At 43.6% G+C, this 16,944-nt stretch overlaps 1 protein-coding gene across 1 annotated transcript; it reads right to left on the bottom strand.

Moving 5' to 3' along the window:
- Positions 1-9,046: 9,046 nt before the first annotated feature.
- LRRC14B (leucine rich repeat containing 14B) lies at positions 9,047-15,777 on the bottom strand. Its single transcript, XM_005017360.6, has 2 exons — positions 14,806-15,777; positions 9,047-10,402 (listed from the first exon to the last, which is right to left on the bottom strand). The coding sequence occupies exons 1-2, from the start codon at positions 15,708-15,710 to the stop codon at positions 9,757-9,759; spliced, it is 1,551 nt and encodes a 516-aa protein (XP_005017417.2). The 5' UTR covers positions 15,711-15,777; the 3' UTR covers positions 9,047-9,756.
- Between the last annotated feature and the right edge of the window lie 1,167 nt (positions 15,778-16,944).

The following is a 16,944-nucleotide window of genomic DNA, read 5'->3' on the forward strand; positions in this document are numbered from 1 at the left end:
TCTCCCAACTGCTCAACATCCACATGTCCTGCCTCACTTAACCATTCCTCCACAAATGTGCTTTATCAGAATTTTAAAAAAAACAGACTTGCACAATAAGCTCTCAGATAAATGATTTTCACTCACAACATGAGTACATGGCAAAAAAGGACAATTACGGTCTTCTCAGCTCTAAATTCCCTTCATGGCATTGAAGCCTGAACTACAGCTAAGAAGGAAGCTCTGACACCATTAATATAGGGGAGACATTCTGTCAAGTTCTTTAACTTCTGTGTTGTTCTTTTCTTAATTGAAACAATTCCTTCAGTTTGATGAAAAAAAAAAAAAAGTAGCAAATTGTCAGTGCCTTGAGAACACCAATAGACATTAATTGCCCTAAGCAGCCTCATCAGGGACCTCCACACATGCTTTCTGCTAGCTGTGACAGGAAGTCTAAGGAAGATCAGGCCTGGTGTTTCACAGTCTCTGAAATACATGGTAGGTGTACATGTATGGGGTCTCGTCTCTGGTACTACCACCTGAATGGGCTTTGGGCCTACACAGCAGGTATCTTGTCTCCTGGATGGACCCTATGGCCATCTATAACTGTATCTCTGTGCCTGTTTTCTTCTGTTTCTGACTGCACCCTCTGAATCACAAAATCACAGAATGGTTTGGATTGGAAGGGAACTTAAAGATCATCTAGTCCTAACCCCCTGACATGGACAGGAACACCTCCCACCTGACCAGGTTGCTCAAAGCCCCATCCAAACTGGCCTAGCACACTTTCAGGGATGGAGCATCCATATAAGGATACTATGAGGTCTCCTCATAGCTTTCTCTTCAGGCTGAACAACCCCAACCTTCTCAGGCTTTCTTTATAGGAGAGCATTGGAATGGGTTGCCCAGAGAAGTTGTATATTCCTCATCCCTGGAAGTGTTTAAGGCCAGGTTGGATAGGTCTTTGAGCAACCTGGTCTAGCAGAAGAACACACCACTGGCAGAGGTGTTGGAATTAGATGACCTTTAAGGTCCCTTCCAATCCAAACCATTCTATGCTTCTATGATTCTATGATTCTGTGATTCTATGAAACACAGCAAACTGTGGCTCTGGCTCTCTCTTCATGAGCAGCAGTGAATGCCAGCTCTGGATGAATGGCAGCTGTAGACAAACAGCAGCAAATGGTGGTTCTGGACAAGCAGTGGCTCTGGACTTTTGACAACCCATGGCACTTGAATGGCAGTGAACAGCTGCTCTGGATGAATGGTGTCGAAGGGCAGCTCTGGAAGAATGGCCATGAAGGGTGTCTGTATCTTCCCTAACATCGTGTGGGTGTATTCACTAGCAAACTTTAAGCTGGTCTAGCCAACAAGTAGCTGAGGCCTTGGTTCCTGGCTGGGGCATCAGGCAGGCAGGAGGTCTGTGTTGGTACACCCAGGGGTATTTGTGAATGTGGTGTGACTAAGGGAGAAGTGTGTGACTGTTCTGTGTTTGCAGCGAACTTAAAGCCAGACTAGTCAGCAAGTAGGCTGCCTGTGAGAGAGGTAAGAGAGCCTGGGATCCAGGCGGGGTGCTGGGTGGACAGAGGGACAGTGCCAGTACTTGCGGGATCAGTGAAAACGTGCTTGCTTTGTAAACCTAGAGAGTGCTGTATGTATGCTTGCAGTAGTGAGCTTCAATCTCTACCAGCCAGAGAGGAGAAATGGGTCTCAGCTGTCTGTGTTTTACATAAGTCCTGTGTGTAAATGTTGTTGAAGGTAGTCCATGACCAAAGCTGCCAGCGTTCTGCTTGTCTGTGTCTCTGATACATGTTCAGCTTTGCTGTTTGAAGCCAGCAGGACCAGGGAGGTGATTGTCCCCCTGTACTCTGCTCTGGCGAGCAGTGCACCTCTAGCACTGTGTTCAGTTTTGGGCCGCTCACTACAAGAAAGACATCGAGGCCATGGAGCGTGTCCAGAGGACTACAAAGCTGGTGAAGGGCCTGGAACACAAGCCCTGTGAGAAGCAGCTGAGGGAACTGGGGTTGTTTAGTCTGGAGAAGAGGAGGCTCAGGGGAGACTTCATTGCTCTCTACAACTACCTGAAAAGAAGGTGTGGGTCAGCCTCTTCTCACAGATAACCAGTCACAGGACTAGAGGGAATGGCCTCAGGTTGCACCAGGGGAGGTTCAGGTTGGAAATTAGGAGACATTTCTTCTCAGAAAGAGTAGTCAGGTATTAGAATGGGTTGCCCAGGGAGGTGGTGGAGTCACCATCCCTGGGGGTGTTCAAGAAAAGGTTGGACCTGGCGCTTAGGGATGTGGTTTAGTGGGTGACATTGGTAGTAGGGGGATGGTTGGACCAGATGATCTTGGAGGTCTTTTCCAATGTTACTGATTCTATGATTCTGTGAACCTGGGTAAGGGAAGTGGCAGCTGCATTCCTTACTCTGGGCAGTGAGCCTGGGATTCTGCACACTGGTCTGGGCCCCAGTGACTGGGCAGATGCAGTTCTGGGCTGTAGTGGCTGGAGGAGGTGTCTGCCTCTTCACCTCCTTTAACACAGTACATGGAACAGACCAGCTCAGTACAATGGTGCAGACTGAAGACAACCAATATGGTTGGGGCACTGGAGCAGATCTTTGGAGAAAGGTTGAAGGAGTTAGACTTACTCAGCTCAGTGGAGGCTTATGGGGAATGTAAAAGCTAATATAGATAGCTACTAAAAATCCAGTCCCTAAAAGGAGATTATCCAGAACCTAGCCAAACTCCTTACAGCTGCAGACTGAAAGAAATAATTACATGAAAAGAAAAAAAAAAAAAAAGTAAAAAAAGTGATGGCCGGAATTAAGCATTGGAAAAACTTACTCAAAGTTATCAGCATATCTGTCCCTGGAGGTTTTCAAGATCCATCTGGACTGGAGCCTACACAATCTGGTGTACAATTCAATGTCCAGCTGCTTCAAGAAGCTGATTGCACTAGATGACCTCCAAAGGTCAATAATTTTGACTTAATAATTTTCTTAGTAAAACTATTATTTTAAGGTAGTATTTCAGTATGGTGGCTCATGTAGGTGTTCTGTACCTGAAGAGCTTATTGGTAATTGTGATTTTTTTTGTTTGATGGTTGAATGTTAGCAGTTGAATTAAGCATTTAATATGCATTTTATTACTTATTAACTTTATTTTTCCAATTCTTTCCTGCTTTTATATATATGTGTGTGTGAGTGTGTTCATATAGAATCTTTTTGGCAGACCTCAGCTTTTGGTCTTGTTCAATGTGGATTGTGAACAGTTGGTGAGGCATTCTACATTGGTTTCTTTCACCTCGCAGCTGAAGGCTGGTAAAGAGCTTACTTTATGAGGATTCTTTTCTTGGATACAGAAATTCAGAAAGCTGAAGAGATATGTAAAGACAGCTTATGAACTCCTTTAAATTCCATTAGCTTTTTAATATTGAATCTGATGTTTTGAATTAGAGTGTTGTAAAGTACTGAATGAAACATCGTTTTCGACTATTAGTATAATTTATGATTACAAATTTATATTGTATATATAATAGCTTGGTGTGATATGGCAAAATATTTTATTAAAGTTCCCAATGGAATGAGAAAATGGTTGTACTTCTTAGATTTTTCAGTGTTGAAGGCCCTGGGCTCACAATCAAACTACAGTCTTGAAAAAGCTGAGTGATAGATTTTTAACAAATTGCCTTGTAAAGAAACAGATTTATTCGCTTAACAAATTCAGATATTTGGCATAATTTCATCCTCTGGATGAATACTTGATATTTTTCTTTGTTGTCCTAGAAATACTTAGTAGAGCTAGGGCTAGGTTTTCTTTGTCAGAACTTTCTTGGTTGCTTAACTGTAAAATGAAATTCTTTACTTCGTGAAGTTCTTTACTTCATTCTTTTTCTCTTTCCTATTTACTTCAGATGTCCAAAGATTGTAAGATGAGGTGTAGAAAACAGTAAGTTGACAAGTAATTTATGATGACTCTACTTACAAACACAATGGATTTAATTAACATGATTCTTTTTCTGTCAAGTATTTCTGAGAGATGAAATGGGAATGAAATAGGGAGACATAATGCTTCTGGAGAAGCATTATAATGTTTTCTCGAAGTCAGATCTTCCACTGTCAATATCTTGCTTTTGAGCCACTGATGAAGACAAATTTTAAGAGACTGAGTGTTTGAAGGGCTCATTGGTTTTGGAAAATTTCATCTATAAAATGCTGTTTCTAAAAGATTTATGGAAAATCACAATTTCTCCTGTTTCTCTTCAAAAAGAAGAAAAATATCTAAACTTATATGCATTTTTGCCCTCTCTTCAACACCAGTGATGGGCTCTGGGACCCCAGCTGCCCTGAGTTGAAGGATCATGACTCTGGGAATGATAAGCTTGCAGTCAACCCCAAACTTGTGCAGGATTTGTTGCTCCACCTGGATGCATATAACTGCATGGGGCCTGATGGGATTCATCCCAGAGTACTCAGAGAGCAGGCTGATGTCATCGTGGGACCTCTCAATTATTTTTCAATGGTCTTGGGAATCTGGAGAGGTCCCGGTTGACTGGAATCTGGCAAATGTGGTCCCAGTTTTCAAGAACGGCAAGAAGGAAGATCTTGGCAATTATAGGCCTTGTCAATCTCACTTCAGTTCCTGGTAAAACTGTGGAGAAGATTATTCTGGGAGTTATTGAAAAACACCTGAAAGGCAATGCAGACATTGGTAACAGCCAAGATTGGTACACAAGGGGAAGGTCATGTTGAACAAATTTAATTTCCTTATACAACAAGATCACCCATCTGGTTGACCAAAGGAAGACAATGGATGAAATCTGTCTGGATTTCAGTAAAGCTTTTGATATTGTCTCTCACAGTATCCTTCTGGACAAATTACCAGAATACAGTTAGATAAAAGCATAATAAAATGGGTAAACAATCGGCTGACAGGTCAGGCCCAAACAGCTCTTGTAAATAGGATTACATCAGGATGGTTCCCTGACAGTAGTGGGGTTCCCCAGGAATCCAATTTATTACCAGTCCTATTCAATGTTTTCATAAATGATTTAGATGAAGGCTTTTTGAGCAAGTTCAGGGACCATACCAAATTGGGTGTAGCTGTTGACTCTGTTGAGGGTGATGAGGCTTTGCAGAGATCTCTGGACAAATTAGAGAGCTGAGCAATCACCAAAAAAATGAAGTTTAACAAGAGCAGTGCCAGATTCTGCACTTGGGAAGAGGCAACCCTGGTTATATGTGCAGACCGGGGGACAAGATGCTAGAGATCAACCTCACAGAAAGGGATCTTTAGGTTTTGGTCAACAAACTGAATATGAGCCAGCAGTGTGCCTTGGAGGCCAGGAGGGCCAACCATATCCTTGGGTGCATCAAGTACAGCATTGCCAGCTGGTCAACGTAAGTGATTGTCCTGCTCCACTCTGTGCTGGTCCAGCCTCACCTCCAAGTACTGTGTGCAGTTTGGGGCACCACAGTACAAGAAAGATACAAAAATTTTAGACAAGGTCCAAAGGAGGGCTACAAAGATGGTGAAGGGTCTGCAGGGCACTACATATGAGAAGCAGTTGAAGTCACTTTGTTTGTTCAGTCTAGAGAAGAGGAGACTGAGGGGAGACCTCACTGCAGTCTACAACTTCCTCTTGAGGGACAGTGGAGGGGCAGGCACTTTCTGGTGACCCACAATAGGACACAAGGATACAACCTGAAGCTCTGACAGGGGCAGTTCAGGGAAAGGTTTTTCACCAAGAGGGTGGTTGAGTACTGGAACAGGCTTCCCAGGGAAGTCGTCACAGCACCGAGCACACTGGAATTCAAGAAGCATTTAGACAATGCTATCAGATACATGGTCTGTTTTTTTCGGTTGGTCCTTTTGGGATGCAGGAGTTGGACTCAATGATCGGTGTGGGCCCCTTGTAACTCAGAATATTCTATGATTCTCTATCCCATTCCAATGGGGGAGGGGGTGAACAAGCAGCTATCTCTTGCTTAGCTGCCTACCTGAGGTTACCCCACAACATGGACTTGCTGCCTTTTTCCAGAGAGCTTCTTCTTCCACCTCTCAGACCAGTTTCTTCTCCTCTTTGAAATCCCAGAACAGAACCATGTTTTCTTCCACACACTATCCACAATATATGCCCATTCATCAGTACTCAGTAAGTATGTCACACCCTTGTAGACTATATGAGACTGAGGAAAGCTGTTTCTCTGCAAGGTTGCAGTCTGTCACTTCTCCAAGTTAGCCTGGCTGCGTCCTCTTATCTTACAGAATCCCCACTTTAGAAACCCCTTATAGTTTCCTTCACACTATGGAGAATTACCAGAGGGTAGACTTGTGGATCTCTGCTATGAAGAGGCAGAACTCACAGTTCTGAAGCAAACAAGGTATGGGCTGTTGAGCCTTGGCTCAGAAGTATTCTGTTTAGTTAGTAGGTTCAACACAAAAAATAAATAAATAAAAAATCACAGCTTTCTATCATTTATGGTGAAGTGTGTGGTCTCATCTGAAATGATCACTACCTGATTACCTGCACTGTCACACTATTACCCTCTTGTTAAAATCTATAACTTGCTCAGTCTTGCACAGTCATGCTACCTGCAGAGATGTTCTTTACCAAGGTTGAGAATATATAATATCAAAGGAATGCTTTCAGGAAAGCACCTTGCTGGGCTTTCAGGAAAGCACCTTGCTGAGCTTCCAAATTTTTCCACAGAATTGCAGGGTGGATATTTTTTTCCCATGCAGCAAGGCATTTCTGGAAGGGGTTGCACTGACCAGAAATGTGCACAGCTGGAACTATAAAGGCAGATAAAGAAGAAAAAAACAATAAAATATCATTGGGATTTCAGAAGGAAAGATGGCTGATCTTCAGAACTGGTGGCACCATAGTCTGTTAGATCTCCATCCACTGTTTCAGAGTTTGTCACCAGTTATTTTATACCTTGCTCTGCTAATTGCCATTGTTGCCTTGCTTTCCATCCTTCACTTTTTTTTTGTCTTTGATTCATCTAAGAAAGACAGTGATGCTGACAACATAACCTTTCAGAAAGAGGCAACAAAGACCTCAGAGGAAAAGACTGCCTTCAGTTTCATTGCTGAAGCAGTGATCTTTCAGAACAGTTGTCTATTCCAAAAGGCCAACATTTCTTCCAGTTGCCTGTCCTGCTCCTGCTGCTAAGTTTTCCATGCCACACATACTTTCACTACATACTTAGACTAGCTGTGTTTCTTAAAGTACCTGCACTGTGTCCGTGCCCCAACGTTACATTAATTCTTATGGGAAAAATTACTTTGTTACCAAGGAATTGATAACCATTTCACTTTTAACAGATTCCATTCTTCATAGGGTGTGCCTGTTTAGCTATGTAGAGTTTCTTATAAAAAAATCTGTACAAAGGGGAGGGATGTTTCTAACAACTTCCACTGCTTTTAAAATAAAAAAATGTATTTGTGTATCCCTTCTTAGTCTTTATTGTTTGCAAGTATTTGAAACTTATGGGTGACTGCCACTTTAGTGAACTTAGAGAAGGTATCATTGAGAATAATGCTACTGGAACATCAGTAACACAATATTGTCAAACAGTCCCCCTTTTTTTCTCCCTGTATTATATTATTTTGTTGCCTAAGATAACCCAGCGTTCTCAAACATGAGAATTTTAGCTTTTGCACAAGCAGCAAAAGGAATAGATCCTCTCTCTTTACTGAACCTTGTGTTTAATGATAATTCTCAAAAATGAGAATTTCCTGTAACATAAACCGATAAGAAACAGAATTGAAATAAAAGATAAATTTAATTTAAAATCTTAGGGCATTTTGAGTTCTGTTCCATGATTTTAAATGGCTATAGCTGGCAATATCAACTACAAGGCTCCAGGTTGGTACAAAGTAGAAAGATTGTCCTTTGGGAGGGGACTCAAGTATGGATTAAGTTGAAACCTGGCAGTACTTGCAATGTACAGGTTAACCTTAAATGCTTAGGTAGTTGTAGCATTAGTACATCTTCTTTTATAGCAGAATGCCAAGTCCTACACACACAGATAAAGGAAGAAAGAGCAGGCCCAAACCATAAACAGCACTGCTGGGACAGAAGCCATGCAGAGATCCTTCTGAGAGACAGCAGATGTTCTTGTTGCAATAAGCCTGGGCAATGCCAAAATGTTACAGCTCAGCCTGTATTTAAAACACTAGCAACCATAATTAAGAAAGCAACTCAAGAGAGAAAGTAGGATATCTGAGAGTTAAGGACAGTGTTTCTACAAAGAAGTGACTGTTACCACAGCAAAAGTAATTGCATGCAGCTGGTTTGTAGTACTTCAGAACTGCATGCAGTGATGTATGTGCACCACTTCTTTAAAGCAATGTACTCCAGCCTCAAAGAAAAGATTTGAAATAGGCATCACACTAAAACTAAACTAAACTAAAACCATTGTCTCTACATCCTTCTCCTGGCCCTGAAAGACATAAATTGACAGCATAGGGTGTGTGTCACTGAAAAATGGAAGATAGGCAGGAGTTTGTGGGAAGCAGACATCCAAAATTCATTTAAATGTATGCTGTGGAACTTGTAAGTTCTGCACAGTGCTCACTCTCTCTTTTTTTTTTTTTTTTTTTTTTTTTGTTTGTTTGTTTGTTTTGTTTTGTTTTTGTTTGTTTGTTTGTTTGTTTTGGAAGCTAGGTTAAAAGCTGCTTGCATATTCTTAATGTAGATAAATAGGAGGCTTCATAAGCCAGCACTGCCTACAAGAACATTTCTTCCTCACCCTCAGTTGATAAGATCCGGTAGTACTTCAAGTAGGCTGCCTTTATTATCCTAATAATGATCTTTAATATCATGATACTTAAACTCCTGCCAAACATTCTTTTTCTGTGCCAAGATTTCAAGAACTAATGAAGTATATAGTTCTCTATTTAATGGCAGACTGCTGGTCGTGGAACCAAGCATCTTCCCTTCCCCTTCCCCTTCCCCTTCCCCTTCCCCTTCCCCTTCCCCTTCCCCTTCCCCTTCCCCTTCCCCTTCCCCTTCCCCTTCCCCTTCCCCTTCCCCTTCCCCTTCCCCTTCCCCTTCCCCTTCCCCTTCCCCTTCCCATAAAATAGAAGATAACCAAGTCTCCAGTTTGGATTCTGATAGATTTGACTGGCTTTCAGCAGATGTAGAAGATTTGCTAGTATCTTTCTCTTTGGCCCATCTGCAGAGTTACAGGTGAGAAGTTGAGTAGACTATGACACTTGCCCAGAGTTTCCTCCTCTTTTATAGTATGTTCCCTAGATGTGTTTTTGTGGCCCTACTGCTGCATTCTGACACTCCATTAGCCACTTTATCCACATTCTAATACAGTTTGTTGAGGGGTCTGGGATGCTGTGTACAGTCACTCAAATACATTTCTTGCACAGGGGCTTGCCAAATAAATGTCACTCTTCTTTTCTGTTGGGCTGTAAGCCTCACTGCCAAATCAGAGAAAACTGTAAGAAGTCAGCCAAGCTTAGACACCTCTTGTTTTACTAAGAAACAAAGTGCTTAAGTGCTTTTGTGTAAAAAGATAAGCTATTAAGGATCTTCCCTTCTTTTGAGATGAAGCAGTATTTTATGTAAGTGGTATGAAATAGCATAATTAAAATAACTCAAATGAGAAGAAGATATTAAAACAGAAGTAAATTCAGTCCAGAAATTAAAGAAATTAAAGAAAGCTCAAAACTGATCAATGAAGGCCACATTTCCAGTAAAGACTAAACTTGCTTCTGATTCGGCAGAACATCTGATCACCACTGTGTTATAACTTTAACTCATTTTGCTAAGAGAAGCAGTGAACTTTTCTAAAGTCTCCTTAAAGGACATAATCAAATAGGCTCCCAATTCTTCATTTGTCTCCTGAACAGCTGCATCATAACTGCCAAAGAGTGGAGTTGAAGCCTTCACATCCTCACGATTTCCTTGGAGTAAAATGAGATTAAGCTCCTCTGCTATTTTTTCATATTTTTGGTGATCAAATCTGCAGAGACTGGCATCATCAATTGGATAGCTGATGCCAATAGGGTAACAGTCCATTGGAACTGGAAACTCCACATTTTTCAGCATTGGCAATTCACAGAGAAATGCGAAAAGGTGTTTAAGTGCTTCAGATGACAGTGGGTTTCCAAGAAATTTAAAGTCCTGTAGTTTATGACAAGGGCTTAAGCCTAAAATCAGCATGTTGACATGACTATCTTGGATATTACAGTCCTCCAAGATAAGACTCCTAAGCACTGAAGAGGAATGGCTAAGAAGTTTGAAGAATGTTGATGGGTAAAGGCCAGGTATATCATGCCCACTCAGGTCCAGGACTTCCAAGTGATAAGAATGTAAGCTATTGGCTAAATAGGCCATATCATCATGGTTCAATGAGCAGTTAGAAACATCCAGCATCTTCAGCGGAGTTTTTAGTGGGCTGCAGAATTAAAAAATAAAAATAAAAAAATATTCCATAAAACATTGAAAAGCTACATTCACAATTTTTCACATAACTATTCACATTATGAATGCAGCCATATGCCACATTCATTATTTTATTAGTCTCGTTTGAGAAACAGAAGCATGTTCCAACAATGACAAGTATATTTTGCTCCTGCAATCAGTTCTGTAAATTATCTCCTACCTTACAGGACTCGGAATGCCTTGGGTTGGAATGAGTGTTTAAAGATCATCTACCTCCATCCTCCCTGCCATGGGCAGTGTGCCAACCACTAGATCACAGTGCCCAGCTGTTTGACTCGAACTGTTTTGGTTTAGAGGGTATTAATTTGGTAACATACTATGTGTATATTATGTTATATTCTGTCAGCTTCCATTACTTGCTGAATTAATATCAGATCACTACTACCATGAAAGCATTGGTGGCTTCTTTTAGAAAGCTGTAACCATTCAGGAGGTTTTTATCATGTCCTTTAAGGAAGGATTCATTCCAAGATGAAAGCCAATCAGAATTCTAGCAAAACATCAGATTTTATTTCTGGTTTTGTCTCTGCTGTATGTGTTGAAATGCCCAAGAGGGTGTCACCGCCATTTTGCAGCCACTCGCCGAGGCGCTTGGCTCCGGGGCAGACACATTCTGCAGCGGAGCGGGGATCGGGACAGGCAGGGCTTGCTTCCTGGCATCGAGGTCACTCAAGGCAGCCAAGAGAGCTGCCAGGGCTCGGCAGCCCTCGCGAGGGAGGCTGATGAGGCGCAGGCGGAACCAGCAGCGCGCCGTCCCCGGCCGTTCAAACACAGCTCCTAGGGAGCGCGGCGGCCAGGACGGGCAAACAGGGTCTGGGTGCAGGGAGCGCCTGAGCCTGTTGCTGCCATCTGAGGGCAGCAGAGACACCGTGTGTGTGAGGCGTGAGCAGGTGGATGACCTGGTCAGCCTGGTGGCAGAGCTCAAGGAGGAGATGGAGAGGTTGAGCGCTATCAGGGAGTGTGAGAGGGAATTAGACTTGTGGAGCAACTCCCTGCTAGGCCTGAAGGAAAGGCACTGGGCTGAGAAACCCCGAACAGTGGTGGACCCTCTGCCCTGTCACTGTGGAGCAGAGGGAGGGGACCTAGGAGATGGAGAGGAATGGAAACAGGTCCCTGCTCAGTGTCACAGGGAACGCCCCTCCCTACCATCCTCACCTTCCGAGGTGCCCTTTCACAACAGGTTTAAGGTCCTGGAGCTTGAGAGACTGATAGGTGAGGATGAAGTGAAAAGTCTACCCAGGAGGATGCCCAGGGCGAGGAAGTCAACTCCACACCTCAGGACTGCCTCCACTAAGAAAGAAAGAAGGGTGATCATTGTAGGCGACTCCCTGCTCAGGGGAACAGAGGGCCCTATATGTCAGCCTGACCCTACCTGTAGGGAAGTCTGCTGCCTCCCTGGGGCCCGGGTCAGGGACCTGAAAGGTTGTAAAGTCAGGAGGGGTATCAGTAAAACTGCTTTCTTGGACTTCTGGAGGGCAGACTGAGCTGTTCAGGACACTGGTTGGCAGAGTCCCGTGGGAGGCAGTTCTGAAGGACAGAGGAGTCCAGGAAGGCTGGGTAGTCTTCAAGAAGGAAATCTTAAAGGCTTGGGAGTGGCCTGTCCCCACGTGCCCAAAGACAAGCTGGCGCAGTAGAAGACTGGCCTAGCTGAACAGAGAATTGTGGCTAGAGCTTAGGAAAAAAAAGAGGGTTTATGACCTTTGGAAAAGAGGGCGGGCCACTCGGGAGGACTATAAGGATGTTGTAAGGCTGTGCAGGGACAAAATTAGAAAGGCCAAAGCTCATCTGGAGCTTAATCTAGCTACTGCTGTTAAAGATAACAGAAAATGTTTATAAATACATAAACACGGAAAGGAGGACTAAGGAGAATCTCCATCCTTTACTGGATGCAGGGGGAAACTTAGTGACGAGAGATGAGGAGAAGGCTGAGGTGCTTAATGCCTTTTTTGCCTCAGTCTTTAGCAGCAAGACCAGTTGTTCTCTGGGTACCCAGTACCCTGAGCTGGTGGAAGGAGATGGGGATCAGAATGTGGCCCTCATAATCCATGAGGAAATGGCTGGTGACCTGATAGAGCACTTAGATGTATGCAAGTCGATGGGGCCAGATGGGATCCACCCAAGGGTACTGAGGAAACTGGTGGAAGAGCTGACTAAGCCACTTTCCATCATTTATCAGCAGTCCTGGCTATCAGGGGAGGTCCCAGTCAACTGGCGGCTAGGAAATGGGATGCCCATCTACAAGAAGGGACGGAGGGTAGACCCGAGAAACTCTAGGCCTGTTAGTTTGACTTCAGTACCAGGGAAGATTGTCTTGAGTGTCATCACATGGTTCTTGCAGGGCGACCAGACAACCAGGCCCAGTCAGCATGGGTTTATGAAAGCCAGGTCCTGCTTGACGAACCTGATCTCCTTCTGTGACAAAGACATGTGTTTAGTGGATGAGGGAAAGGCTGTGGATGTGGTCTACCTTGACTTCAGTAAGGCTTTTGAAACCATTTCCCACAGCACTCTCCTGAAGAAACTGGCTGCTCATGACTTGGACTAGTGTATGCTTTGTTGGGTTAAAAACTGGCTGGGTACCTGGGCAGCTATCAGGCCGGGTGCTAAGTAAACCTCCCCATGGTCAAAAAAAAAAAACCACAACAACAAACTAACAACAAAATTCCTGTGATGGCACCAGCCTCCCAGCCATGTATTTATCAGGTGGGCTTTCCAGGTCCTTTCAGTATCTCTCTCTGCCACTGAAGGGATAAAGGAAAACACCACTCATCCAGTAACCGCCTCAATCCCCTGAAGTCCCTTTTGATAGCCTTCAGGCTTGTTTCAGCGATTTCATTGCTGCCAGCCTGAATTATCAGTAAGGGATAATAATCAGAGGAGTGAACCAGGCTAGGAATGTCCTTGACCTGGGCCCCAGGGAGGCAGCAGACTTCCCTACAGGTAGAGTCTGGCTGACATATGGGGCCCTCTGTTCCCCTGAGAAGGGAGTCACCTACAACGAATACCCTTCTTTCCTTCTTGGTGGAGGAAGTCTTGAGGCATGGAATTGACTTCCATGTCGTAGAGAACCTCCTGGGTGGACTTTCCCCTACATCCTTACCTTAAGCTCCAGAGCCTCAAACCTTTTAAGGGAGGTGAGGCAGGTAGGGAGGAGGCTTGCTTGCAATGCCGAGCAGGGACCCATTTCTATTCCTCTTCATCTCTTAGGTACCCTCCCTCTGCCCGACAGCTACAGGGGGTCCACGACTGTTTGGGGTGTATCACCCCGGTGCCTTTCTTGCAGGCCTTGCAGGGAGTTGTTCCACCAGTCTAACTCCTGCACACACTCCCTGATGGTCCTTAATCTCTCCATCTCCTCCTTGAGCTCTGCCACCAGGCTGATCAGATCCTTCACCTGCACACGTAATGCAGGTGTTATCTCTGCCACCCTCAGAGGGCAGCAACAGGCTCAGGCACCCCCTGCAGCCGGAGACCTGAACAGCCACATTTTGGGGATGGCAGTTGGTCTGGGTTGCCGTAGTCTTTTTGTTGAGAGCTTTCTGCCTGGTGGAGACCATGGCTGGGTTTGCTGGGATGTCTGGGATACATGTCTGGGATACAGATGATAGGTGAGCCTGTCCCCTGAGTGGGGAGGGATACTCTGCCTGGCCTGCTTGTCCCGCCTGTATGAACTGCTGCACAAACCAACCCACCATGCCCTGACTGACTTGCCGAGCTCTGGTCTCTCGCCAAGGGCTGCCTTTGTACAACAGAGGGGTGCTCCTGGCTCCACCCAAGCCTCATCAGCCACTCTCATTAGGGCTACAGGGTCCTGGCAGTTCCCTCGGCTGCCTTGAGAGGCCTTGATGTAGGGAACTAACTGCATGCCACGATCCCCCGCTCCTCTGCCCATTTGAAATAGCCTCCTGCATATATGAATATAAAGTATCTATGGAAACTATATTTACAACCTACTTTTTAAAGGAAAAAAAAATCACTAGAGGACTCAAAAACACTTTGAATATGCTTTAAGTCTTGTACTGAAGGCCAGCCCAAGCTGAGATACAAGCTCAGGAATGGGGCAAACCAAAGATGTCCTGGTATACTCCTCTCTTATGTTGGCAGACAAGAAAATATTCTCATACTCATTAGATGGGTTGTGAAAGGCTAATAAGAAAGTCAGGTTTTCTACATGCATTAGACAATATACTGACTTCCACTTCTCACCCCAAGATACTCTTCCCTAGCTTCCTGCTGCTCTTTCTCACAAAAACCCTGAGATACACGCAATTCCCTTATTCTACAAGGTTCTCAAATTGCTGATGGCACTAATGACTGTTCTTTACATTTTGGCTGAAAGCAGGATGACCAAATTACCTGAGCAGTTTCTGTATTCTTCCTGTGAGTATAGAAAAAGCCAGACTCAGCTCAGTCAGTTGTGTCATTTCACCCATCTTTTCTCCAATTGTGGTAAGCATCAGTTCATCTGAAGCTGTGTGTCTCAGCACATTAAATGTTCGTGCTGGCAGGGTCAAGGACATCAGCAGAGGGAAGTGGATGCTGTTGAAGAGTATTTCCAAGTGTTCCATTTCCAGGCGAACATTGTGAACTACTTCCAGTTTGCGCAACAAAGAGGGGTCAGTGAGCTTTATGATATAGAAGAATTTCTGCAAAGCCAAGTTGTCAGCTCTGAATGCAACACAGCAGATCTTCAGTGGACAATAACATTTCTGCAACAGGGCCTGCACTACCAGCTCATAGTTGCGTTCCGTAACAAACAAGTCAACTAGCACATCAATACTGATTTTAAAGGTACATGGCTTGCATTGCATTTGTTGCAGGTGAACCAGCAGTTCTAAACAAAGCTTAGAGAGCAACTCTGTCCTGGCCCACCTCCCCATTGGCTTCTTACAGTCACAAAATTGAACTTCAACATCTTTTATACCTGTCAGGTCCACTAGTTTCAACCTTTTCACATAGGGAGAAGGATGATGCAGGACATAGTCTCTCAGCCCTGTAAGACAGCTTTCCAAGCACACTGAGCATGTTCTGTGGCTCAGGTCTTCCTGGTAGTCCATAGTAGTTCCCAGAAGTTTTCCCATGTTAAAGTCGACAAGCGGCCAGTTCTTTACCAAGTCATGAATCACTTCCCCTTGCTCTAATAAATAGCTTGCTTTAAAAAGAAGAGGAAAAAGATTATGGGCAACACTGCTGAGACTCTTCCTTGCAAAGTCTGCATTTGACACGAATGCTTCAGCGCTAAGGAATCGGAGAGACTTCATTGTTGCTTTCTTGCCGTTATGAAGGGTGACTTCTGTGTTTAACTAAAGTTGCTTATCACCTTCTATTTTTAACTGCAGCTGCTGCTTGCTACTTAGGGAAGCCTTGTTGGGAAGGTAAAATGAACAGTCACATGCTGATCCTCTACTTTCTATTTTGGACCTGTTACACTGATTCTGTAGCAGTTAACTTCTATGAGATCTTTATTCTGAGAGCATTAACCATCTGAAATCCACATATTTATAACAAAGCTAACTCAACTAAGCATAGACCACTGCCCAGCCATAACAGTAAATCAGGACAGCACACATATGTGAGAATAGTTTTATATCTTTCCTGACATACAAAAAAAGCATTCAGGGTTCCAACATACATACATAATGTGATCTTTGTTCCACTTTCTTTCATGAAAGATGCTATGCTAAGATGAATAAAACCACAGTATCCTGGGGATTCACATACCGACTTCAAGGTGGAAGATTTCTAAGAATTAGCATAGAGGTTCTTTTTCAAAACCATAGCCATAAGGAGAGACTGAGGTGCTAGTCACTGAGATACAAAACATCCCTCCCTTTTGCCCATCCTACTCAGCAACGAATAGTTAAATGTAGTGGCTCCAGTGGAAAATACAAGAGACTATAGAAGAGCTCAAAGCCTAGGTGACCAGGACACTTCCCTTTGATGAGAGACTGAGGGTTAAGTGCAAGACAAGAAGATAGAGCACAAATTTAAAACTTTCTCAGTTTCCAAGTAAACATTCTATTGCTGTTACTTTCTGCAACTGATACTCTTTTCTTTCCAGTTTTCTGAGAAATGATTTCATTGGAATACTGAATGGGAAAATATTTCAAATCTGTTATCTGTTGATAATAGCAGAGATGAGTTTTCTTTCTTTCAACCTTGGTATTATCATGTAAAAACAGAATTCAGAGGTTTAAGTTTGCAAAGATATTTCTGTGGCATAACAAAGGGAAAAGAACATACAGGACTGATTTATTACAAAATGAAAGTAGGAGAAGAAAGGAGTTTAAAACTGTGTAACAAACACAATGACCAAAGTTCATTCTAGACGCTGGAGTTGTCATTGCTGATCTCTGCAATCAGAAAGATAGAGACAATGCACCCCTTATTCTTTGAATGCTCCTAAGAAGGAACAGCTCTTATGAATCTTTCTCTAGGAAGCTGCTGATGGGCTTGGGAAGAGAGAGGCAACAGAGCAGTGGTATAGGTTTTATT

The sequence above is a fragment of the Anas platyrhynchos genome, chromosome 2 (genome assembly GCF_047663525.1).
Source record: "Anas platyrhynchos isolate ZD024472 breed Pekin duck chromosome 2, IASCAAS_PekinDuck_T2T, whole genome shotgun sequence".
Lineage (NCBI taxonomy): Eukaryota > Metazoa > Chordata > Aves > Anseriformes > Anatidae > Anas > Anas platyrhynchos.